Raw genomic sequence first — 25,716 nt, 5'->3', positions numbered from 1 at the left:
AGCCCAGGAGAGATCCCAGAGTCCTGGGATCAAGCTCAGCAGGGAGCCTGCTTCCCGCACTCCCCCCTCATGCTCTCTCATGCTCTCACCCTCAAATAAATAAATAAAATCTTTAAAAAATAAAAATAAAAACCATCATAAGATGGTAAATTTTGTTCTATGTATTTTACTACAATAGAAAAAATGGGGGGGGGCACCTGGGTGGCTCAGTCATTAAGCGTCTGCCTTCGACTAGGGTCATGATCCCGGGGCCCTGGCTCCCTGCTTCTTAGGAAGCCTGCTTCTCGCTCTCCCGCTCCCCCTGCTTGTGTTCCTGCGCTCACTATCTATCTCTGTGTCAAATGAATAAAATCTTTTAAAAAGAAAAAAATTGGGAAAAACTCCCATAAACCACTGTGTTGCCAGCAGGCTATTGGAACAACTGTAAGCGAAGTTTTTGGCTTTTTTTTTTTTTTAAGATTTTATTTATTTATTTGAGAGAGAGAATGAGAGAGGGAGCACGAGAGGGGGGAGGGTCAGAGGGAGAAGCAGGCTCCCCGCTGAGCGGGGAGCCAGATGAGGGACTCGATCCCGGGACTCCAGGATCATGACCTGAGCCAAAGGCAGTCGCTTAACCAACTGAGCCACCCAGGCGTCCTGTAAGGTAAGTTTTGACAAGCATGATAAACGTACTATACGCCCGGTACAAGCCGCAGGCTTCGTCAACGTCACTTAAATCACCCAGCAGCCCCTTGACTTGTGTACTATAATCCACGTGTTACAGATGGGGAAACTGAGGCTCAGAGAAATTAGCCAACGTCTCTTGAGTCAGTCAAGATGAACTTGGATGTGTCTGAACTCCCTCCCAAGCAGGAAGCCCCGCTAGGAAGACAAGAGAGTGCCTCCAGGGGCGCCTGGGTGCCTCAGTCGGTTAAGCGTTAAGCGTCTGCCTTTGGCTCAGGTCCTGGTCCCAGAGTCCGGAGATCGAGCCCCACGTCGGGCTCCCTGCTCAGTGGAGAGCCGGCTTCTCCCTCTCCCTCTGCCTGCCGCTCCCCCTGCTTGTGCTCTCTCTCTGTCAAATAAATAAATAAATAAAATATTAATTAAAAAAAAAAAAAGAGTGCCTTCAGTCCCAGCCGCAGACCCCTCCTACTGGGAGCTCCGCCTCCGCGTCCCTCCCCCTTCCCCTTAGCCTCCCTCTGCTCCCGGCCCCACCACCAGGCCCAGGCTCTGCCCTCAGGGGCCAAAACCTTTTCAGTTTAATTCCCCCCCACCTCACACACAGAGGGCCTCCCCGGACCACCTTGCCCTTACCTTTTGAATGTCCTGGATGAAGACCCAAAGACCCAGATTCAAGTCTGGGCTCTGCCCCTCACTGGCTGCCTAACTTGGAGAGAGCCCTCAGTCCTTATCAGGAAAATGGGTATGACGGCCCCTCCTCACAGTGGGTTAAAGGTAAAGGAGAGGAGGCCCGTAGGGGGCCAGTTCTGGGTACCGAATGCTCCTTCCTTTCCCACCGTCCAGGCGGAGGTGGGGTTGGGGAAGTCCAAGTTTATTTGGAATCCAAGCCTCACAGGTGGCCCCTTGTAATCGAGTGACTTCACCTGTGAGTCGTGGGGAGAAGCATGGCAGGTCCCGTCCAGGAACTGAGGAACTCCCGGCGGGTGCACCCCACGTGAGTGCGCTGCCACGGCTCCGGCGGGTGGGCGCCTGGCCAGTCCGGCGCACGCAGGAGGGCGGGGGGTCCCTGACTCTAAGCCGCTGGGGCCGAGGGGCGGGGTCTCCTAGTCCCGCCCCGGCACCGCCCCGCGCCCGCGGGTTCCCGTGCGACGCACAGAGCTAGCGCAGGGATGCAGCCGCGGGACCTCGTCCCAGAAACACTTGGCAGCGGGTGAGCCGGCCGTAGGCGCCGGGCCAGACGGAGCAGGTGAGGAGCTCGGCTCTGAATAGGGGAGGGATCAGCGCGGGTGAAGGGGTGGGGAGGGCTTGTCCTGGCCCGTCAGCCTAGGAGGGATTTCCCCACTGGCCCCTCGCGGAGGAGGGATAAGCAGTGTCGGCCTGGACTTCGCATCTCCCTCTTGGGTACCAACGGTGAGCAAGGAATTTGTGGGGGGCAAATACAGGCAAATGTGAACAGGGGAATGAGGCGGCCAGCATTTAATGAGCCCATACTATGTACCCAGCACAGGCTAGAGACCAAGCCTCAGTCTTGGACCAGACTCCTACCATTCCACACCCACTGAAGGCGGGGGGGGGGGGGGGGGGGGGGGGGGGGGGGGGGGGGGGGGGGGGGGGGGGGTTGGTGTGAGGTGCTGTTTAAAAAGGGAAAAGTGGCGCGCCTGGCTGGCTCTGTGGGTAGAGCATGCAACTCTTGATCTCGGGATGGGGGGTTCAAGCCCCACCTTGGGTGTGGAGCCTACTTAATTAAAATAAATATATAAATAAAAAGGGGGAAAGTGACAATAAAGTGCTTCTCAGAATCCCAAGTGTGAACCCCCATGTATTCCTGTGTGGGGATGTGTTTGATTTTCACACTTAGGCCCTTTATCTGGAAAGGGGGAAAGGGTATGAATTATCACTGGTGATGGCTCCAGACGTCCAGATGGCATGAGGCCAGCTGGCAGGACACAGAGGAGCATTCTTTGTTCTCCAGTGGTTTCTGGGACCCATTGATGCTTGGTCACTGTTGAGAAAGAGACCCAGGAAGCCTGAAGCCCCCCAGACTAAGAGTGACCCCCAAACCACCCACGATTCGGGTATCCTCAGCTCCCTACAGCGCGTGGCCATGGCAGGCCTGCCATGGGTGCGGGGTGGAGGCAGTGATCACAGACCGATCCTGTAGGAGGTGCTGAGGGAGTGGGAGGCCAGTCCAGGCAAGAGGGAGAGTACACTCAAAGGTCTTAGAAGAGATGCTGCCCGGAGAAATGGGAGCAGCTTGGGGGACAGGGGACAGGTGAATGCAGGGGGGTAGGGGGGAGGTGGATAGTGAGACCGGTGAGGCCAGCGAGCTCAGCAGAGGCCTCATGAAGCAGAGACTTTGTGAAGCAGAGCCTTGAAGGCCAAGCTCTGAGCCCAAAAGAACACAAGGAAGCCTAACAGGGATCCCGTGCTCTGTTTCCACCTCTCTCTGGCCAGGCTGGGGCTGCTGCCTTCCCTCCCCACCCCCCAGCCGTTCCCAGCTCACCAGGGCTACAGCGTTCCCCAGCTGTGGTCCTAGAAGGGGCTCCTGGAGACCATCCTTTTGTGCAAGTAAATGTCAAGTAGATGTGCCCAGCCCCATCCTGGGCTCCCAGCCCAGTAAGGTTCCGGGAGCCAAACAGGGGGGAAGATGACCCCGTAGGAGACAGAGGGGGTAGTAAGGCAGGACGCTGAGCTACTTTCCTTTGCTTCTTTCCTTACTCAGTCCACAGTGGCCACATCTGTGACCCTTGCTGTCCCTCACCTGCCCCTGCTGGATCCAGAATGGCCTCCTGGTGCTACTGCGTCCTCTACCTCCTGGTACCTGAACCTGGGGGATGGTGGGGGAGGCGGCCATGGGGACTCAAAGCTTCTGGGTTCCAGGTGGGCACCTCTGAGGTCATTGCGAAGGTCACATGAGATAAGCTCTTAGCAATAATAGAATAAAAGCATCCACTGGTGCTGCCCCTTTTACATTCACTCATCAGCTTGTTTATTCCTCACACAGTGGGGGTAGGGGGCGGGGGACTGGACAGGCTCAGGGCAGTGAAACGCCCTGCCCAAGATCCACTCTGGGGGCGACTTGAACCCAGGTCTGACTCCAGAGCTTGCAGCTTCCAATGCATCCTGCCGGAGCACACAGTAGGTATTCAATAACTGACCTGACCCAGCCCCGACCTGTCCTCTTCTTTCTCAGATGAGGAGTCTCTCTGGGACCCCCTCCAACTCACCAGCTGAATTAAGGAGCTCCTGGGTGACAGGTTGGTTTGAGGGCCCCAGAGGGGCTCCCCCTTCCCCCAGCTCAGCCAGCCTGTGGTCCACCTGGTGCACTGACCTCTAAGGCAAAGGAAGGAGAAAGATGCCATTTAGTTCAACTCCATCGTCCCGGGCCCTGGGCTGAAGGTTTCACTTGTGTCCATCTTATTCTTGCCACCATACAGATGACAAAACAGGCTCGGCAAAGGGACTAGACCTGCCAGGTCACAGAGCATTCAGCCCTGAATGACTCCTAGTTCAACGTCCACGGCCAGCCCCACTCCAAGGGTCACTTGCGCACACACTGCTCTCTCACACTGTCTCTCCTCTGACCCTGCAGCTCCAGTGGGCCCCGGTGAGGTGGTGGAGACTACAAATGGGGTGTGCAAGTTTCCAGGGCAGCAGCTGAGCTGGTGGCAGGCTCAAGAGTCCTGTGAGCAGAGGTTTGGCCACCTGGCACTCGCGCCCCCACCTGAGGTCCTTGCTCCACGGCTGCCCAACCCCATCTGGGTGGGCCAAAAAGAAGCCCTTCTTCGGAGACCCCCAAAAAGACGTGAGTGTGGGCCCAGGGCCTGGGAGGAGGAGGTAGGGGGCAGAGGCTTTGACGACTTCCAGAGATGGAGCCCACAGTGATAGTCCTCTTGGGTGGAGCCCAGAGTCCCCGTCGCATCTCCAGTTTCCCTTGTCCTGGACTAAAATATAGGGCTGACCGCCTGGGTATGGGCCCTGGAGCCCCCATTTCTTCCTTCCCGAGAGAGGGAGATACCCCCAAAGCCCAGAAGGGGCCCTGCAGCTGCGCCAGTGGGTAGCCAGAGGCTGTGCGCAGCTGGGGACACTGAGGTCCCGGCCCGCGTGTTCCCGCTGGCGCGCTCACCATGGCCGCGCTGGTGTTCGGGGAACGGACTGCGGACAAGGCGGCGAGGCTGCGGACACCCCTGCCCGCCCTAGAGGCGAGGACTGCGTGCGCGCACGTGCAGTGGGACGCCGCCTCGCCCGACACCGCCGTGCTCTTCTCCCTCGCGGCGCCCGCGCTGCCCAACGCGCTGCAGCTGCGCGCCTTCGCCGAGCCGGGCGGCGCCGTGCACGCGGCGCTGGTGGTGCGCGGCCCCCCGCGCGCCCTTCCTCGCCGCCTTCCGCGCTGACGGCCGCTGGCACCACGTGTGCGGCACGTGGGAGCAGCGCGGCGGGCGCTGGGCGCTGTTTGCCGACGGACGGCGGCGCGTCGGGGCGCGGGGACTGGGCGCGGGCCACCCGGTGCCAGCGGGCGGCATCCTCGTGCTGGGCCAGGATCAGGACTCTTTGGGCGGCGGCTTCTCGGCGCGCGATGCCTTCAGCGGCAACCTCACCGGCTTCCACTTGTGGGCTCGGGCGCTTGAGCCCCGCGCAGCTGCACCGGGCCGCCCCCCGGCGGCCTGCTCCTCCGCTGGGACCTGCGCACCCTGGACGTCACGCCCTCGCTGCTGCCGCCCCTGCGGGGGCGCCTTCTCTGTCCTGGTACGGCCCGCCCCGCCCTCTGGCTGCTAGGCCCCGCCCCACCCTGCGGCTCAACGCCCCGCCCCCTGGCTCCTGTAAGCGGCCTTCTGAGCTCGCGACCCAGCCCACCTTTTGCGAACCTGGCCACGCCCAGCTCTGGCCACGCCCTCCCCAAGCGGGTCGGGCAAGTGCCTGGTCCCAGTAGCCTGAGTAGGTTCACCGCGTAGCCTCCTTGACCGGCCTTGTGCTGGCTACAGCGCCCTTCACCCGGGTTCCCACGTTGCCCCCTAATTCGGGGGCTGTGCGTCCTGGCCCCCTACGGTGTACAGGTGCCTTCAAGGCCCGAACAGGCCGGTGGGTCACAGGGGCTGCTTGGGAGCCAGGTACATCCCTGACACCTGTCCCATCCCTGCCAGTGCCCTCAGAGGAGTGCCCTACGTGGAACCCAGGATCCCGTACCGAGGGCTCTTTGCTCTGCCTTCAACCACGGCCCTTCCTCTGCTGCTACCAGATTGGTGAGCCCTGGCAGTGCCCGGGGCCCTGCTGAAGGGGAAGCCGGGTATGGACCAGTGCAGGCCAAGGGGGAGGGAGCAGTTGGTACAAACTGGGAATTCAGAATCTTCTTAAAGTCTCAGGGCCTCCACAGAGCCCAACCCACAGGACAGTGGGGCCAGACAGACCCGGAGGTGAATCCCAGCTGTGTGTCCTTGGGCAAGTGATTTTGCCATTGTATGACTCAGTTTCCCCATCTAGAACACTGTAGGGCTCCAGAAACACAGCTGCCAATATGCTCTTCCTCCCTGGGCAGCAAATGGTGGATGGGGCACCCCTGGGCCGTGTCGCTTGGGACCCAGCCTGGCATCCATCCTCTCCTTTGCAGAGACTTATCAGCGGCTGCAGGATGCCCGGTCATGGCCTGGCCAGGATGTTATCAGCCGAGTCAATGCCTTGGCCAACGCCATTGTGGTGAGCCCCCCTTCCAGGGGGCTGAAGAGTCTGGGGACACTATGGGTCACCTCCCTGCACCTCAGTTTCCTCACCTATAAAGGGGACACCCACCTAACATGTCTTCAGCAATTAAGGTTGTTCATATTCCCTATTTTGGAGCCCTTGAGAGCCGGGGGCTTGTGATACGTTTGACATGTGCCCACCAAGAAGACCCTAGTGGGGCCCAAGCGGGGCCCCTGGGAGGTCCCTCCTAACAGCCAGACCAGCTGTAAGTGGCTTCTCTGCCCACAGCTCCTCCCGGACCCTCTCTCTGAAGTCCATGGACACCTGTCACCGGCTGAGGCCTCCAGCTTCCTGGGTATCCTGGAGGGAGTCCTGGCAAAGGAGGCAGCTCCCCTGGGGCCTGCTGCATTGCTGGCCATCCTTCACTTTCTAAAGAGGGTGACAGCCCTCGGGGCCGGGGAGCCAGAGCCCTTAAGAGGGCCCTGGGAGCAGCTAGGCCGGGGCATCGTGTCCGTGGTCAGCCTGGTCCTGGAGGAGCAGTTGGCTGGAGCGTGGCTGTCAGTCAGCAAGGTGAGGCTGGCAGGGCTGGGGGAGGCGGGCCAGGGGGCCTGGGCTCCAGCTCCGTCCTTCCCTCCAGCTCATGTGGCCATGGGCCAGTCAGCACCCATTGCTGCACTCTAGCTCTCCATCCATGAAAAGAAGCTCCTCTTAAAAAAAAAAAAAAAAGATTTTATTTATTTATTTATTTGAGAGAGAGAGAGCACAAGCAGGGGCAGCAGCAGAGAGAGAGGGAGAAGCAGGCTCCCTGAGCAGTGAGCCTGATGTGGGGCTTGACCTCAGGACTCTGGGATCCTGACCTGAGCTGAAGGCAGACACTTTAACCAACTGAGCCACCCAGGCGCCCCTGAAGCTCCTTTTTGGTCTATTATAGAAGTTGAACTGCCACACACAACCACTCTTAAATAATAACTTCTGCAGTTGGAAATAAGAGCCACTAATCCATAAGGATCTCCCCCATATCCAAGAATCTGGCAACCCCCTTAAGAGGGAGGTCTTCTATGCTGGGTGTTCAGCCATCTTGTCTTCCAAAACAGCCCAGATGCTCAGGAGAACAGGAGAGCTGCTCTCCAGAGAAGTTGTCCCATTACTGCACGCCCTCACCCGCCCATGCCTGGGCCTCACCTCCCACATGGCTTCTCTTTTGGAATCTAAAGGTTGGGCACCTTCTGTAGGCCTAGCACTGAGACCAAAGAAGGGGGAGGCACGAACCCCGCTTCAGAGTGTGCCCAGTTGGCCAACGACCAGCCAGTAGGCACAGAGCACTGGGAGGCCTTCGCCTGGGTTAGGCGATGATGTGGCTCAGGAGAGGCTTGGAGAGGTCAGAGGAGGCCCATCGGGCCAGACCTTAACAGCAGCCTGAGGACCCAGGACTTGATCCTGGAGGCCCAGAGGAGCCACCAAGCACCTGCATCAGGGAGGCCACTTCACCGATCGATCGCTGGGAATGCGTTCACCCCAGCGGGCAGAGTTGGGGGGCAGCAGGGTGCGGAGCAGGAGGGAGCTGAGATGAGGCTCCTCCCAGGTGGTCGGCGGCCCCATGGCCCTGGTGGCAAGTGTACAGTGCCTGGCGCCCCTGGTGAGCACCGTGCTGACCCCCGAGTGGCCCCAACTGCACATCCAGCGCCGGCGAGCCGGTGAGCCTGCTTAGCCACCCACCCCACACAGCTGGGCCCTGCGTGGGGCTGAGGCTCAGACGTCTCTTCTCAGCCTCCATCACTTCCATTCTGTTTCCTGCCTTTGCCCGAGCCCTGCCCTCCCTCCAGATACCCTCTCTCCCTTGACCTCCTAGCAAACTCCTATCTATCCCTCAGAACCTTGCTGGAGCATCAACTCCTCCAGGAAGCCTTGCCTGGTTTTAGCTGTCTCCTGACAGTCAGTTCCTCCTTCCACTGTCGCCCCGGCGGCTCGAACACATCTCTTGTTGCATTTGTAGTAATGACCTCATTCCTCCTGAAGCCCCCTGAGTGCCAGGACTATTTGTGAGCCGTGTCTGCATCTCAGGCCAGACCTAAGTACACACTCAGTGAGGGTTTGTAGATTGACTGGGGCGCGTATGGTGGAACTTTGGCAAAACCTGTGTCCTTTGGGCGCCCAGTGGTTTCTGGGGGCACATTGATATTCGGTTCCTGGCCCCCAGGGACCTGCCTCTCAGTGATCCCCTGTCCTGGACTTGAAGAAGTCAGACTTACCTTGGGCAAGGTGCTGAGCCTCTCTGAGCTGGATTAGTGGCCTGGAACTGTGGCCGGGAGAGGGGAGGCAGACCCTGCCGCTGGGGGCCAGCTGAGCAGAAAGACCTCCCTCCGGAGGTCCAGCCACCCAGCCCCGTCTGATCCCAGGTCTGGAGGTGCAGAGCCTACACCTGAGGGATGCCAGCAAAGAGGGCTATGTGTTCACGATGCCCCATGGGCATCCGGAGGGGCCCGGCCACATCCGCATCCCCGCAGGTGAAGTGAAGCAGCTCCTCGGGAAAGGTGGGTAAGGGGGAGGGGTGGGGAGTGGGTCCCCCTTGGGGTCTGGGTCAGCCCTCGTGTTGCTAACTCTGCTACTTTGAATAAGTCACCTCACCGTTCAGAGCCTGTTTCCTTATCTGTAAGACTCTTCTTTGTACTTGCCTTATGGGTTGTTATGAGGTTAAAAGCACTTGTCACATAGTAGGTGTTCACTGAGTCTCCTCCACTGAACTCCACACATTTCCTCTTGGAAGTGGAAGTGGGTGGTGGAGGGAGCCTCCACCCTTGCTGCCCCCCTGGAACCGGAAGATCAGGACATGGAGCCAAAAGCCTTAGAGCTGTCAGGTTAAGTGCATGAACCATGGCTGGTTGGAATTCCAGTTCTACCACCTATTAACTGTGTGATCTTTGGGAAGGCAGTTAATCTCTATGAGCCTCAGTTTCCCATTCTGTAAGGTGGGCAGAGCAGCTCCCTCGGGGCCAACCCATGGCACTTGCTCGGTCACAGGGTGGGGTCTTGGCCCCCTCCCCTTCAGCCAGGCCTCTCCAGAGTCACCGTGATCCACAGCTGGTTCAGCTCAAGTGTCTTCCAGCACACCCTAGGGGAGCCTGGCCTAGAGCCCCAGGCCTCTGACAGCTCAGAAGAGGCAAGCAAGACGCAGAGGTGAGTGGGCCCCATCCAGTAGACTGCTGAGGGTCTGGATCCCCTCCCCGGAGAAGGCCAGGCCTGCATCCCATCCCAGAGCCCTCATTCTGATAGGCAAATCTGCCTTTAGCAGCCAGGACCAAACCCTTCCCTTCCCCAACACACACAGTCTCTCTGGGCCTGCCAAAGGCGTGCCCCTGGAACCTGGCTTGACGACGGTCTGGGGTCCTGGCTTCAGTACTGAGACTGAGTCAGAAGGCACGGCTTACTGAATTTACTAGCAAGTCCCCGCAGCAAAACTGGAACCCATGTGCCCTAATTCCAAGCACAGGACATTTCCGGATGTTTCTTTGGACACAAAGGGTATCATCTCCCCCTCTCCAGGCCGTCCAGGACCTCTCCCGCACAGCCAGCTGGTACCCTTAAAAGCTCCCTTTCTCCCCGCAGGTTTCTAAGCACCCAGGTGGGCTCAGCCATCATCTCCTCTGAGGTATGGGATGAAACCAGGGAGGTCAGCATGGCCGTGACCTTTCACCTGCAGCACCAGGCCCAGGTACTGGGGGGGGGGGGGGGGGGCGGGGCTTCTGGGAACTGCCACCCCGCTACACTTATCCTGGTTTGATGCCCCCTACCCCAATATTCATTCATTTAAACCAAGATCTAAAAATGTTCAAGAAAAACACCCATTCACAAGCTACCCCATTGTCTTCAAGGGAACGGAGAGAGCAGCAGTTTATTCCACACTCACTTTATGCTGGTGCCTTAAATGAGCAACATTCATATAATTCTCCAACTGCGCATTCGACATAGGCAAAAAGTGAGCTTGGCATAGCGGCTGTGATGGGCCCCAGCTTGTAAGCGGCAGAGCTGAGATTTCATTATATGTGTGCGTGACTCGAAACACTGGTGGTTCCCATTGGAACACCCAGGGAGATGTGCAGAGGCCTGCACGGCAACGTGCTGCTGAGATCTGCCCACCAAGGGGGACTACGCAAAAAGCCACGTGCAGCTATGCACTGGAATAACCCGCGAGGGTTATGCAAGGAACACGTCTTTTTCTATAACCTGAGGTGGAAAGATCGCCAAGAAATGTTGCTTAATTTCATTACGTGAAATATACAAATTCCTTCCTGCTTTTGAAACATTAGTTTCAGAGAAAGCTAAAGTCAGCTTTGCCCACAACCTCGAGTCCTGGACACATAACACACAACACACGTACACATACCCCACAGTTCACCAGTCTTTGGTATGTCATCCCAAGATTGTAAAAATCAATTTGATTGAAGCAGATAAATTTCCATACACTAAAAGGTCCATTTTAAGTATACAACTTGATGGGTTTTGACCAGCATATACACTAAGGGACCTCTGCCCTAACCAAGGTAAAGACGGTTTCCACCTTCCCAAAGGGCTTCTTTGGGCCCCCATGCCAGGCAGTCTTCCCCCCCTTTCACACCAGGGAATCGCTGATCTGCTTCTTGTGACTGTAGATTCTGTCTTTTCTAGTGTTTCCCATAAATGGAATCATAGTGTGTGCTGTGCTCTGGCATCTTTTGTCAGCTGGGGTTTTTGAGAGTCATCCATATTGTTGCCTGTTTCAATAGTTTGCTCCTCTTAAAAAAAAAAAAAGATTTTATTTATTTATTTGACAGAGGGAGAGACATAGGGAGAGAGGGAACACAAGCAGGGGGAGTGGGAGAGGGAGAAGCAGGCTTCCCACGGAGCAGGGAGCCCAATGTGAACTCGATCCCAGGACCCTGAGATCATGACCTGAGCTAAAGTCAGACACTTCACCAACTGAGCCACCTAGGTGCCCCAACAATCATCCATTTTAAAAGCAAACAACAGGTTTTCTTTTTGTTCTCAGCACCCAACATAGGATCGGAGACCTAGGAAAAATATTACATGTGAATGAATACACTGGATGATAATTCAGTCAACCCCAGAAATACTACACCCTTGAGAGGCATCATCACAGAGTGGTGGAAAGAGCATGACCAAGTCAGGACCCACCCTCAGCTCTGTGCTGTGTGATCTTGAGCAGATTTATGTCCCTCTCTGAAGCTCAGTTTCCTCATTTGAAATTACATGAATTTATACCTGTCTCCTAGGTTGCTATGAAGATCAGCCACAATAAAGGACATGAAGAACATGACACAGAGTCTCATATTCTAGTGAGGTGACATTTCTGTTAGCCCTTCCAGTCGGGACACATAGCCCAAGTCCTGAGCTCAGGTCGCTTTCCCTGCCTGGACTGGGGCTAGTACCACCGGTTGCTTAATGACAGCTTATAAAATCTATGTTGTTGTCATTGGTTAATTACAAAATACTAACATGTTCATTATGACACATTCAAACTGAGACCTAGCCATGGTTAAATTAGCTGTGCATTTAATCCCAGATCTTTTGTGTGTGTGAGTGTTCACAATTGTATAGACTGTATATACGTATTTTTTTACATAAATAAGTTCATATTATGCATGATGATGTGCAGCTTTTTTCTCTATTGAGCAATGTATAACGGAGCTCTTTCCCTGCCAGTAGGTAGAGACTTTGTCTGTTCATCTTACCAGGTACAGAGCATCCCAAGAGGGATGTCTTGGTGGTTTAACCACTCCCCAAAGGATGGGCATTTAGCTTGTTCCCAGTATTTCAATATTATACATGATGTTAGCAGCAAGCCCCCCACCCTTCCCTCCCCTCTGCCTCCCCACTGGCCTTTTTTCCCCCACCTCTTCACCCATGACCCACGCCGGGCAACCCCTGGTCCCTCCAACTCAGAGGCCTCAACATCCCCCTGCATCCTCCTGGTCTCTCCCCTCCATACTTGTTCACACACCTGCCCCATGCCCCCCATACACACTCACACACCTGCTCTGTTCCTGTTTCCTGCCCTCAGGCCTTCCCGCAGAAACTGGTGGAGCCTGTCTGTGCTTTCTGGAACTTCAGTATCACGTGAGTTTCCATTTCCAAGTTCTTTAATTAAGGCAATTTGGTGTTTGTTTTTTTTAAGCCATCCATTCTGCTTGAGGATGAGGTGTGTTTTTGGTCTCCAATCACCACCTGTCTTGCCTCAGGCCCCTCCCCAGCTCCAGCACAAGCTGGAGCAAGAGAATCTGTTACCCAGGAGGAAGTAAGCTCCCCATCCTGGGAGATATGCAAGCTCACTCTGTGGGGTGCCTAGGAAGAGACCCATCTGTCAAATAGGTGTTAGACTTGATGATATATCCAAGGCCAGGGCCCTTGGGCAAGTGAAGGAGCAGAGGAGGGTTCAGAGCTGAGCCCCAGCTCCCTGCCCTGGATCCTTAGCTGAACATCAATCACTGTCGCTTAGTAATTAATGCAATTAATCAGTTGTAATCACTGGTACTGGCCCCATGGCCCTCTTTCATCCCTGAGAGTGTTAAGTGCATTTTACAGATGGGAAACTGAGGCTTGCCCAAGGTCACAAAGCTGGTTGGAGGCAGAGCAGTGACGGGCCCCAAGCTTTGGAGAGAGACTTTCCCCGGCTTGCCAGCTACCCCCACCCCCACCCCATTTCAAGAGCCCTTCTGTTCCCTGCCCTCCCCCAGCCCGGACACAGGGGGCTCCTGGGCCCCTACTGGCTGTTCTGTGGCCACTGTGGACGAGGACTCGACTGCCTGCTTCTGCAACCACAGCACCAACTTTGCTGTCCTGTTGCAGGTCAGGTATGACGTCCAGGTTGAGTCCCAGGGAGGTAGTGTTGGGAGGGGGCAGTGGGGAGGTGATGTCGGAACCAAGTCTTAAATGATGGACTGTTTCCATCACTCTTGGTGGAACAGAAAGTCATTCGCAGCAGAGGGTCAGTCTGAGCAAAGGCAAGGAGACTAGAAATGGCAGGCAGACTGGATACATTCCAGAACTTCGACGCGTCTGGCGCTCCCGGTGCCAGGCCCAGGAGTGGAAGAAGACGGAGGAACAAGTGCAGGGGTCAGATCCCAGAGCCCAGGATACTCATGCACTGGGCAGGGGACCAACAGGAGCACATTCCGCAGGCGTTGGATTTGCCCCGAGGGCGCCCTCTGGTGCCAGGAGTGAGCTGGAGGGGCAAAGAGCCGCGAGGGGTGTGCAGGGCAGAGTGCAGGGGCCCGGCCTGGGGGGACAGCGGGCAGATGGAGGAGACGGGACTGAGGGGGGAGGAGGTGGTCCGGGACAAAGGCCTGGGCAGCCCGGGGAGGAGGGAGGCATCTCAGGGAGGGCACGGGAGGGTGACGGGGTGGGGCCGGCCCCGGGGCTGAGGGCGTCGGGGCGGGAGAGGGTTCAGCGGGAGATGAAGAGCCTGCAGAAAAAGCCGCGGCTGAGATGAGGTCAGAACAGGAGACCGAACCAAGGGAGGCCCCTGGGAGGACCCAGCATTTACACCCAGTTCTGGGAGGAGAGCAGGACAGGCATGCTCACCAGAGCTGGCAAGGACTCAGAGGGGTCACTTGCTAAGAGACTGAGTGACACAGGGCCAGAGGCTCAGGAATGCCAGCGTCCCTTGGCGTGTTGGGGAGCACACTAGAGAAACTTGCTCTCAGACACATTCGTCCCGTGAAACCAGAGCGTGGCCATGTTTGCATGTCAGCTCCACCCCCACCCCCACCCCCGCCCCCACCCCCGCCCCCACCCCCGCCCCCCGCAGTGTGTGTGTGGGGAGGTGTCACCTCCCATCCGGTGCTCTCAGGAGCTGTGGAATCAGTGAAACCTGGACCGATCAGGGCCAGGTTAGGGACAGCTAGCAGGAGAGGACATGCAAATGATCTCTTATTAAGTGCCTGCTGTATGTAAGCCTGGCCTTGCTGGCTGGTGCTGTTGCCGTCCCTGCTTCACTGCAGACAGGGAGGCTCGGGGAGCCTTGCTGGACCGGGATAGGGTGAGGCCTGGTCTGCTCAGGTCAGGGCGGTGACGAGGTTACTGTCCTCTGGGGTCTTCGGCCCTCCCGCAGAGGAGCACTGAGGAGGAGTCACTGCTGAGGAACGCTCTCGTTTGTGGGTTGCGGTGTGTCCTTCTGCGCCCTGGTCACCACCTTCTTGCTCTTCCTGGCAGCCAGGTGAGACGAGCTCCGGGTGTGTCCATCCTTGTCCCAGAGGACCCTGGTCCAGGGTCTCCCTTAGGGCTGTGGGCCCCCTGTGGAGCTGCTGTCTCTGTCTTCATTAGCTCACCCAGGGGACCCAAGCAGGCAGAGGCTGATAGCGGGTGGGGGCTGGTGCTGGTGCCCTTGTTGACGGACTCCTGCCTTTCCAGGGCCCCCAAGTCAGAGCGAGCTACGGTCCACAAGAACCTCACCTTCTCCCTGGCCTCTGCCGAGGGCTTCCTCATGGCCAGCGAGTGGGCAAAGGCCAACAAGGTGGGCACCCAGCAGGTGTGCTTGTGAGCTCAGGGGGGACCAGCCTTTTCTGGGTTGCCCCCCACATCTTCACTTGGCTCCATTTCCTGGGGGGAGCATAGCCCAGAGATGGAAAAAGGCCCAGAATGGTGAAGGTGGGCCCAGGGCACTGCTCAGAGACCCTCCCCACTGATACCTCCTTGGGTTGGTAATGCCAGGCACGGGCATGGGACCCAGAGCAGGGCTGCGCCCACAGCTGGACTTGGTGGGGCTCGGCCACCCTCCCACCCACAGGTGGCATGTGTGGCCGTCACAGCTGTAATGCACCTCCTCTTTTTGGTCGCATTCTCCTGGATGTTGGTGGAGGGCCTCCTGCTGTGGAGCAAGGTGGTGGTCGTGAGCATGCGCCGGGGCCCCGGGATGACGCTCTACTACGCCACAGGCGGGGGTGAGGCCCCTCGGCTCCCTGCTCCCGCTCTGTTCTCAACTCTGCCTCGTGTGGCCTCTTGCTGTTCAGGACCGCCCGATCCCCATCTCCACCAGGCACCCAGCACCCATCTCTGACACAAGCGCAAGTTGCTCTCAGCTCTCACCCCCCAGCGTTGCCCAGCCCCAGCCCCTCTTCATCATCTTCCACTCGAACCACGTCAACTCCTGACTGCTAGCGCCGCCTCCCTGATCCGTGGCCCACCGACCCGCATGCCGGTCACCACCCTCCATCTCCGCTGATTCCCATCCCTAAGCTCTCAGCTCCGTCCCAGATGTTCCGCTCCCCAGCCCCTCGGGGCTCCGAGGCTGCCCCCGGAGGATCGGGCCCACCCAGCCCCCTGCCCAGATCTCCCCATGCCCACCAGGGCGCCTGCTGCCGTGGGACAGCTGTGGGCTGCAGCTTTGGGGTAGGGCCAGGGCCAGGAGAGGACAGGCTGCGAGGCGTGGTCCCAAGGGCACTCATTCTTCTCCTAGGTGTGCCTGTGGCCGTTGTGGCCGTCACCCTGGCCATGTCCCCCCATGACTACGTGGCCGCCGGGCACTGCTGGCTCAGTGTGCACACAGACGCCATCTGGGCCTTTGTGGGCCCTGTGCTCTTCGTGCTGACTGTGAGTGGGGAGGCCTGGGGGCCTGGTAGGGCGGGTCACGCTGGGGAAGGGGGAGGCCCTTTCACCTGCTGACACCCGGTCTCCAGGCCAACACTTGCATCCTGGTCCGCGTGGTCATGGTCACTGTGGCCAGTGCCCGCCGCCGTGCCCGCGTGCTGAGCCCACAGCCCTGGCTACAGGAGCAGGTCAGGATCCAGACATGGTGAGGCCTGGAAGTGGGGGGAGCGGATGGGAGGCTCATCAGATGGGAACCTGTGTGAGTCCGTGGCAGCAGGCTGTGGACCTGCGGCCATGTGTGTTCATGGGTGCAAAGCTATCCCTGAGCATAAGTGTGCACACGCGTCCCTGCTCGTGTGTGCGCACACGCTCATGTGTGGACGTGGGTGAGCATGTGCCCACGCGTGTCACCTGCGGGATGGTAATCAGTCCTAAGTCTCGACGAGTGGGAGGCCATATAGACGCGAGCCGCTTTCCTGGGAGCTCGCCATCTACTGATGGCACGGATGGCCGGGTAGGGACAAGGTAGGGGAGACCCCCAGGTCAGGCGGACCCCAGAAGTTCAGGTTCAGAGTAAGGATTTAGTTTCCCACCCCTGCAAGAACTCCCCTCACTCTCCAGGGCCATGTCCTGCTGAAAGGAGGATCCCCCTACCCTTGCTTTCCCCCACCCCATCCTCTGCCAAGGGCAGGGCAGCCCAAGCCAGTGGGTCCCCAAAAAGCCAGGGAGCCCCAGGGGTCCCTAAGAAGGGAAGACTGTGGACTCCAGGCCCGCTGGATCCACTGCCTACTCCTTAGCCCTCCCTCTGGACAGCTGCGACACCCTTCCTCTGAGCCAGGACTGGGACCGGGACCCCGTCTCCCCAGTGCCAACCACTTCTGGGTTTGAGAAGGGACAGCCAAGTTCAGCTGAAGATTCCAGCTACACCTAAGTCCTGAGCAGTGGTCCCTGGTCTGCCCCTCCGACCCCTCCCACGTGCTGCCCTGCCCAGCGGCCTGCAGGGGCTCCCAGGCCGCCCCGGCCTCCCTCAGCCCTGCCTGCTCTCCCGCAGGGGCCGCGGTGGAGCCGGTGCTGGTCCTGCTGCCCGTCCCTGAGGTGCTGGTGCACCTCAGCCCGGCCTGGGCCTGCGCCGCCATGGGCCTCAATTCCTTTCAGGTACTTCCAGGCCCTGGGCTCTGACATGCCCTGGAGCTCAGAGGGAGTGACTGGTTTGTCAGGAGACGGGAAAAGGAGTGTCCTCTCCGTCACGGGAGTCACCAACAGTGAGCAGGGGACGTTGTCGAGAGGCAGGAGGGTGAGGGCGAGAGTGGGGACCAAGCCTCGAATCAAAGCAGCAGCACGTCAGGGAGGATTTTGTGCCCACAGTTTACAGTCGAGGGAGCTGAGGTCCAGACACTCAGGGGTGTGGCAGAGGTTCCGGGCTCCGGGCTGGTGCTAGAGCTGCTTGAGGCCTCGGACCCCCGCGACGTGTCCCCTCGGGCGCAGTGGGTAGCCGCTGCCCTGGAGAGGGCAGCAGGTAGAGGGGGCTTGGTCCGGAGGACGACGCTCAGCCCCGTAAATGAGGCAGTCGCCGTGGCGCTGCGGCGGGCCTCCCACGGGCCTGTTGGGGGGCCTGCGTCCGGGAGCCACGGAGAGGCGTCAGGCCCCTGTGCCCAGGGGGTTTGCGGTCCCGTGGGGGGCCCAGACAGAGACACAGACAGGCCCACCCCAGAGGCCTGAGTTCTGGGGGGGAGGTGCGTCCTCTCCGGCCCTGCCCTTCCCCTCAGCCTCCCTTGCGCCCCCAGCACCTCTTCCTGCTGTCCGCCCCTGCTCCTCCCAGCTCCTGTCAGGGCTGAGAAAGGGAGGGGCTCAGGGGTGGACAAAGAAAGCTCGGGAAACGAGGTACACATTCTGTCCGGGGTGCACGTGTCCCGGGGGCTCCTCCTGGGGACCTTCCCGCCTCTCCTGGGATGAAGGGGCCAGTCATCCATCCATCCTCGTGATATGTGTCGAAGGCCGAGGAGGTGCCAGGCCCCAGGCACTGTTCCAGGCAGGGGCTACAGAGCAGGACCAGAGGCTGCAAAATGCCGTGTTCTTGTGGAGCTGACCATGGCCAAGGCCAGGTGCGAAGTGTTGGGGGGTGGGGAGGGCGGCAGGGAGTGAGGAAGGGTGCCGAGGGTGGTGACTACCAGGTCCCGGTCCACGTCACCTTCTCGCCCTGGGCCGTGGGGCCGCGCCACTCTCAGCCAGGCGTGGGAGTGGAGAGAGGAAAGAAGGGGCCGCTGCCGGGGGAGCATGGAGGCCATGCCCAGAGAGGGGCCCAGAAAAAGAAGGGAAACGGGGCTTCCAGTACTCCCAAAGGAGCACGGCTCCCAGAGACTCGTGTGGGCCTGAGCAGTGGGGGGGGGGGGGGGGCAGAAGGCAGCGCCGCACCCCTTCCCGGACACACAGCAGCTCTTCCTCAAGCCCCACGCTTCCAGAGCATCCTGGGTTCAAATGTGGGCCCTGCCAGGTTAGGCTGCGACCCTGCCTGGGGTGCCCCCAGCCCCCTGCAGCGGTGGCCTGGGCAGCAGCGGGCCATTGCCATGGTGACCACTGCGGTCATCCCTGTGGCGGCCCTCCGGTGGGCAGCGCTGCGGCCGCAGAGCCAGTGCCACCTCTCCCCCTCCCTCCGACCCCCTCCCCATCCTCTCTGCTCCCCTTGTCTCGCTTCTTCATCTCTTCTCTGGATTTTCTCTGAGGTTCCTCCTCTGTCATGGCCCTCCCTCTGTATCTCCCTTTCTGTTGACCCCTGACCGCCCCCCCCCCAGCTTTTGTCCTTGAGCGTGACCCCTCTCCCCCTCCTAGTCAGCCGCAGACCTTCCTTGCCGAGGTCTCCTGGTGAAGGAGGGAAGAGGCTGCCTTGTGGGGTCAGATGGCGCGTGACCTGGGCCCGCCCCGATGTTCCCGGGACCATCTCCACACAGGTCCCCCAGTCAGGCTGCCTTCTCTGGGTCCCTCCCCACGCCTGGCCTTTCCTCTCCTCTGTCTTCCCTCCACCTGCCGTCCCTCCCTGTCTTCCTCACCCCGCTCGCCTCCAGGTGTCCCTCTGTCACTGTGTCTGGGGCATCAGCTGGGCAGGACCTGCCCTCAGGACCGCCGTCCTTCCCTGGAGCCGGCCCGGGGCAGGGGGACTGAACTCGGCCGGGCTTCAGCCACTCTTCAGGGCTGATGTGTCTCCCTGTGGCCCCTGGGTGGGGTTTTGTGACAGGAGAACTGAGCTGCACTTCTAACCAGCTCTGGTTCCCTGGGCCGAGTCCTGTCGGGAGGCCCGGACGAGTTGAAACAAGCCTCAGCTTCCACACGTCTATAAAGGGGATCTTACTCTCCACCTCATGGGATCCTTGTGGGGTTCGACTGAGGTGACATTTGCAAAGGGCACAGCACCACACGTGGCACCCACCAGGAGCACCGGGAGCAGGCGCGGATTTGTTTCCTTCAGGCTCTGGGGGGCCCACGCTGGGCCACGTGCTGGAGCGAGCCTGCTAGTGCGCGGGATCCCAGAACTCAGCCGCACACCCAGAGCATGGCGTGATGGAGGCCGGGAGGCTGAGGGAACGTGGGGGCAGGCTGCGGACGGAGGAGCCACTCGTGGGGAGGCAGAAGGGGTGCTTCCTAGAGGAAGTGATTGTCGGCCAATACCCAAACTCCATGAGAGAGAGGAATGTTTTAGGTCAGGGGAGCATGGCAGGATCCAACGGACACATGAAGTGGGGACACATGAGCCAGTGAAGAATGAGACAAGAGCAGGCGTCGGGGCCAGACCAGGTCCCCAGAGCTGTTGTAAGGAGCGCAGATGTGATCCCAGGGGGGTGCCAGGGAGCCTCGGAGAGTGTTAGGCAGGTAGGTGCTGGTGGGGTTGGGGTGGAGTTTGAAAAGCTGCCTTTGTTCAGGTGGGAGGAGCCAGTAAAAGGCTGCAGAGGGGAGACAGGCTGGCTGGGGGGAGGGGAGGCCTGGGGGGCACCAGGGCCTGTCTTAGGGTGGAGGGTGGTATCAACCCAGTTGGGGCCTAAGAACCAGGGGGAGCAGTCAGGCTCTGAGGCTGAAGCTAGAAGGCCTCAAGGAGGCCCCCTGGCCACCAAACTGTGTCCTCCAGTCTGAGCCTCAGGGCAGGGGCTATTGCCTGTCCAGGTGGAATCTGAGGAAGGCCTAGGCTCCAAATTCCACCTGCTGGGTCACACTTTGGCCTGGGACTCATTGCTCTGTCCCCTGCCCCAGGCCCCACGGTCCCTCTCCATCAAACAGGAAGAATGAATCCACGCCGCCCCAGCATGGAGCTGCTATGAGGGTTGTCACCCCAAGTGTGATGATGGTACTTTGTGAGTGGCCAGGCCCTCTTGGTCCTCACGTGTGTGGGCAGGAAGAGCCAGCTACGACCCAGCCACCATGCTGAGTCCTTCACACACAGCAGGAGCTGAGTCCGGGCTTCCGCCTTCCAGGTGAAGAGACAGAGGGTCACAGAGACACTCGGCTAGAGGCACGAATCAGCATGCATTCACACGTCTGCTGTCCCAGGACTTGATTTAGCCTCGATTTTAGGAAGGTGTCCCCCCCACCCACCACCACCCACTCTTGCAGCCATAATGAGGCTGTGAGGATGGGGCAGGTTGGGGTGGGGGATGCAGAGGGACAAGAAGGCAGGGAGGCTGTCTGGTGGCCAGAGGCTGAAGGCACGGGGTTGAGTGGCGCAAGGCCCCTTCTGGTTCTCTCTGCCATAGAATGTCACAGATGTCCCCTCCCAAGTGCAGGAGAGGGGCAGGGCAGGATTCGTGTTCATCAGCCTGTGTCTCTCAATGTCTCTGGGTATCTCTGGGTGTGTCTCTGTTGTGGCCTCAGGGCCAAGGTGGGGGTGACACCCACCCACATGCTGGGTCCATCCCCAGGGGCCGTACATCTTCCTGGTCTAAGCTGCCTACAACGGGGAGGTGAGTTGGGGACACCGGCTCCTGGGGGGTGGGGTGGGCAGGGCTAACTCGCAGGGCACCCATGGCTGGGGGTCAGGGGGAGGGTCCTAGGCCTGACCCTGATGCCCAATCCCCAGGTCCGGAGCGCCCTGCAGAGGATGACGGAGAAAAAGACAACAGAGGCCCTCACGGTGGGTGCGGGCAGGTGGGGGTCCTGGGGCGGGAGGTCCCACTCACCACCAGGATTCCAGTGCCCACACCACTTCCTTTCAGGCCTGCTCCAGCCCCATGGGCCCAGGGTCCCACCCGAGGTTCCTGGGTCCCTGGGAGGTGGCTCAAGACAACCCTGTAGCTTTGGTTCCAGCCCGAAGACATTTGGCTGTTAGAGGTAAGGCCGCACCAGCCCCCACTCTGAGTACTACCCAGAGCCTCCGTTTCCCCAGTGCTCAGGTAAAGCTGGGAAGGTGACGGCAGATCCTATTAGCCCATCTGAAAGACAAAGAGACTGAGGCCCAGGGAATTCTGCAAGCACGGGGCCTGGGCGATGGCTTAGAAATGGCTTATTTTTTTCCACCACCACCAGGGAACAGGGCCCCCAGCTGCGCAGCCCCGAGGCTGGGCTTGCCCAGGGTCACCTCCCTTGGGTCTCCATGCAAAGGGGGTTTGGGGGTTCCCAAAGCCAGGTGAATAGATGAGGTTTGGGGCCCTGAGACAGAGCATGGGCTAAATGACTTCAAGGCCAGTCCAGGAGTTTTAGTCCCAGCTCCTAGTTCACCTGCTGTGTGCCCTTGGGCATGGTACCATCCCTCTCTGGGCCTTAGTTCCTTCATCATTAATCTGTGGAATAAACCTTTGAGTGGATCCTTAGGGTCTTTGACAACGAGGTCCTGTCCAGGGCGGGAGAGCAGAGAGAGAGCTTCCTGCCTCAGCCTCCGAAAAGTTCACCTACTCCAGTGTTTTTCTCCTGTAGGGACCCGCAGCCCCAGAATTCCCACAACTTTCTCCTCCACTGCAGAACCCGAGAGACCAGTGAGGCTGGGACAGGGGTGGCAGGGTCTTGCCAGGGGGCTAGCAAGTATGTCCTGCAGGGTGGGGGAAACCACAGGGACTAGGGGAGGGTTGGGGTAGGGGGGCTTCCTCTGGGGATCCGAGGGGCCCCATTCCTCAGTTACCAGGTGGTAGGGCACTGGGAACCGCCCGGAGGTGCTGACTACACATGGGCAAAACCTGAATGCCAAGGCCGCTGGGGGCGGAGGAGTCATCACCAAGGTCTCCCAGGGTCCCCAGGGCAAGGGGGAGTGGAAGGAGTGGGGGACCCCTCCCCTGACGACCTCCTCTGTCCTCAGGCTGTGGAGCTGACAGCATTCAAGGCGTCAGGTACAGCTCGCACCCCAGCGGGTTCCCCTTTTCCCCTTGGCACCTGGACCCCCACCCTCAGCCCCACTGCACCAGGATGGAAGTGATCTGAGAAGCGAGCGCACCTGACCTCCCACCACTTGCAGGGCCCTTCCTCTTGCTCTGCTCCTTGCCGGTGCCGAAAGTCCCCCATTAGCACACTGGGGGCCTGTCAGGGAAGTGCAGTGCTCTTTGGGAGAGGCACACTCCAGATTTGGGACTCCTTCCCGGAGCCGGTGCTGCGGGAGGGGCAGTGAGCTAGGAGCCTGCCTTCCTCTGTGCACCCACTCCGTCTGGCCCCCGAGGCCCAGCCTCCTGGCCGCACCCCTTCCAGAGCCCCTATCCTGATGCCTCGTGGGCTGAAAGGACTTCCAAACCTGGTGAGAAGCAAGTGCTTCCCTCGCAGGCTCAGTTCCCCCAACTGGAGGGCTGATGGGGGCCTGTGGGCAGCGGGGCAAGGCTAGGGCCACCCCAGGCCCTGCTCAGGGCGGGGACTGAGTCTGGGGAGCTCAGCCTGGCCCAAGGGGAAGCCTAGGGGCCTCTGGCCACTGTCAGCCTCTCTCAGCCTGAGTACCCCAGTCTTAGAACACAGCTGACTGTAGGAGGGGCTGCCAGGCACTGCCCCGCCTCGAACCAGGGGATCCTTCCCAGCATGGGCAGGAGGCCTGTTGGTGCGGCTCTTAACTGGGGCCGGGCTCTGGGCTAAAGCCCTGCGTCGGCTGACTCCTTTCATCTGGGGACCTGGGGAAACTATCCACCTATCGTGCAGATGGGGAAAGTGAGGCACCGGGGCAGTCACATAGGTGTAAACGGAGGCACATTCGAAACCCAAGTCTGTAGAACCCTAGGCTCCGGCGGGCCTCCTCCCCTGCCTGGTGTCCCAGTCCCAGGGAGCCTCAGCTCCCCCTTCTGCAACGTGGGCAGGGGGCGCCCCCTGCAGGGCAGCGCGCGGCGGGCCTGCCCCGGGGCCCCCAGACGCCCGCACCCCCGCACCCCCGCCCTTCCCCCCACCCCCGCAGGCGCGGCGCCGGTGGGAACAGGAGCGGCAGCGGCGCCTCTGCGCTCAAGTGACAGCGCCTTTGTCTCTGCTGAATGGGTGCGTTGCTAAGGCCGCTCGTAGCAACGGAGCCGCTTCCACCTCGGCCCCGCGGCCGGCCCCACCCTCCGGACCCCCAACCTGCCTCGCCCTCCCTCCGGACGCCCTAGCCCCCCTCCCCCTCCGCAGCCCGCGACCTTCTCAGGGGTCCCTCACGAGGCAGCCACCGCCCTTCCCGAAAGCCTCTGGGCATCAGGTGTTCGAGAGAAACTGAGGCTCAGAGAGGGGATGGGGGAGACCTCCCAGGGCCTCCCCCCCCCCCCGGGGCCAGAATTCCGCCCCCCCACCCCGCCAGGGCTTCCCCCAGCCTCAGTTCCCAGTCCCCTCCAGGGGCCCCCACCACAATTCTCCGCCAGCTTAGCCCGGCACCTTCCTCCCAGGTTTCTAGAGAGAGTGCGAGCGGACGGACCTTCCCCCAGGCTCTGCGTGGGGGCCTCTGAAAGGCCCCGCCGGGGACCCCTGCGGGACAGACAGCAGCCTCTGCCTCAGCCTTGCCCTGCTTCCAGTAGGACCCCTGCCCTGGTGCGGTGCCAACGCTGCTGCGCCCCCCAGCTCAGCCCCCGAACTTTGTCCAAGATTGTCCCCCCCACACCCTGCCCGCCTGCCTGGAAGTTCTGACAGCCCCGTGGTAGCTCTCGTAATAAATAGTACTACTGTGACCTGTTCCTCCCTGGGGGTCACCCTGGCCTGGCGAGTCCCTGGGGGGAGGATGGGACAAGGGAAGCGGCCACTTTGTCTTTGGGACTCAAGACAACCGCAGTTTCATCAACAGGGTAGGTGCAGCCAACACTTCTTAGCACCTACTGGGTACCTGGCTGGTACTGAGCCCTCGATTGCCTTAGAGCTGTGGGTCCTCACCTCAGCCCCGTGACCACCGTCGCCCCTGTTGCACAGAGGAAGAAACTGAGGCTCAGAGACGGTCTCCCCACCTTGGGGGCCAAGGGGTGGCAGTCACGGTGAGGTGGAGTCACACAGAAAAGACTGCTCAGAGAAGGCACCAGGGCAGGTGGGACTGGCGCCAGGTACAATGGCTCATGCTGCGGGGAGACCCCAGCTCAGACTCTGGCTGCGGGACCAGGTCCGGCCACCACCGACTCTGTGGCAGGGGGCAAGACTCTTCTGTGAGTCCGGGTCCCTTCTTAGGCAGAGCTGGCAGCGGTGGTGATGTGTTAGGGCACCAGGCTGGCCCAGAGGCTGCCGGAGCCAGAGGATGTGGCACAGCCGGGGAGCATCCGAGCAGCCTCCCTGGAGGAGGCGCACGTGAGTGGAGGCGGGGCAGGGTTACATGAGAAGCCCTGAGACCCAGCCAGGGACAAGTTGCACCCAGTTCTCCCCACAGCCTTATGTGTCGCTTCCACCCTGGGCCCCACCTGGCTTGTCTGGGGCAAAATCCACAGAGGGGTTGACCCATCAGGCAAGGACAGGGGGCCGGGTATTTCATTCTGGGGATGGGGGTTGTCGAACCTTCTGAAGCCCCTCATCTGCAGAACGGGGGCCATCAGGCCCCACCCCACAGGCGACAAGAGGGGTAAGTGCAGTCTTGTGTGCTAGTCCCTGGGCCCAGCACACAGTAGGAATGTCGGCTGTCTTCAGAGAAGGATGTGCAGGGGACTGGGGGCGCACAGAGCCCGCCGTGTAGAGGAGGTGATGTATAGGGCTTTGAAGACCCCCCAGCAGAGACGGAGGCCGGCAGGTTTGGGCAGTGGGGGAGGCGGCAGCGGTCCGCCTGCTCTGGGAAGGCCCAGCAGTGCCGTAGGCAGGAGTGCCAGGCTGGGGACCACCGCTGAGGTTCCAGAGAACAAGGCACTCAGCCTGGCTGTCTGCTGCCACAGAACCGGAGCGGGGAAGCAGGAAGGTGGCTCTGAATCGGGCGGCCACTTGGTCTCTACTGCCTGCATTTGCAGTGCCCTCTGACTCCTTCCCCTCACCTCCAGGGGAGGCCTGCCTCCCCGCTGACTAATCATGTGGTCATGTGGACTGGCGGGCCGGCGGCGGGGGAGGTCCCGGAGTGGCCCCCAAGGAGTCCTTTCCGGTCTCCCCTCCTCTTACTCCATACCCTTCCTCCCACCACCCCCCCTTTACTCTCCAGCCCAGACAACTTCGCTTAGGTCCCCAGCCACCTGCCCACACTGCCCCCAACTCTTGTCTTAGCTGGCAAACCCCCGGACATCCTTTAAAACCCAGCTTGGGTGACACCTGTGCCGGGAAGACTTCCTGCCGCCCCAGGGGCAGAATCAATCCCTTCCTCCTCTTCGCTGGCTCTTACGTGAGGGATCACACAGGATTAGGAAATGCCTGAGAGGCCTCCTGCAAGACTGGAAGCTCCCCAGAGGCAGGAACCTGAGCATCTGCTTCACTTCTGAAGGTGCCAGGCGGGAGAAGGACACT

At 60.1% G+C, this 25,716-nt stretch overlaps 2 protein-coding genes across 2 annotated transcripts; both read left to right on the top strand.

Annotated features, from left to right (window-relative positions):
* The first annotated feature begins 4,787 nt into the window (after window positions 1–4,787).
* Window positions 4,788–18,778, top strand: ADGRD2 (adhesion G protein-coupled receptor D2). Its single transcript, XM_035723759.1, has 23 exons — window positions 4,788–5,009; window positions 5,092–5,270; window positions 5,510–5,595; window positions 5,643–5,739; window positions 5,802–5,900; window positions 6,240–6,351; window positions 6,625–6,906; window positions 7,919–8,030; window positions 8,733–8,867; window positions 9,387–9,510; window positions 9,940–10,045; window positions 12,274–12,447; window positions 13,065–13,181; window positions 14,441–14,545; window positions 14,740–14,842; window positions 15,138–15,269; window positions 15,785–15,918; window positions 16,005–16,120; window positions 16,729–16,817; window positions 16,967–17,070; window positions 17,281–17,552; window positions 18,440–18,517; window positions 18,742–18,778. The coding sequence occupies exons 1-23, from the start codon at window positions 4,788–4,790 to the stop codon at window positions 18,776–18,778; spliced, it is 3,015 nt and encodes a 1,004-aa protein (XP_035579652.1).
* Window positions 18,779–21,914: 3,136 nt separating this feature from the next.
* On the top strand, window positions 21,915–23,966 carry LOC113934185 (atherin-like). Its single transcript, XM_035723758.1, has 4 exons — window positions 21,915–21,926; window positions 22,184–22,214; window positions 23,157–23,328; window positions 23,709–23,966. The coding sequence occupies exons 1-4, from the start codon at window positions 21,915–21,917 to the stop codon at window positions 23,944–23,946; spliced, it is 453 nt and encodes a 150-aa protein (XP_035579651.1). The 3' UTR covers window positions 23,947–23,966.
* The last annotated feature ends 1,750 nt before the right edge of the window (window positions 23,967–25,716 follow it).

Source organism: Zalophus californianus, chromosome 13 (genome assembly GCF_009762305.2).
Source record: "Zalophus californianus isolate mZalCal1 chromosome 13, mZalCal1.pri.v2, whole genome shotgun sequence".
Lineage (NCBI taxonomy): Eukaryota > Metazoa > Chordata > Mammalia > Carnivora > Otariidae > Zalophus > Zalophus californianus.
Note: the sequence above shows the minus strand (reverse complement) of the source record. Positions and strands in the feature narration are given on the sequence as shown.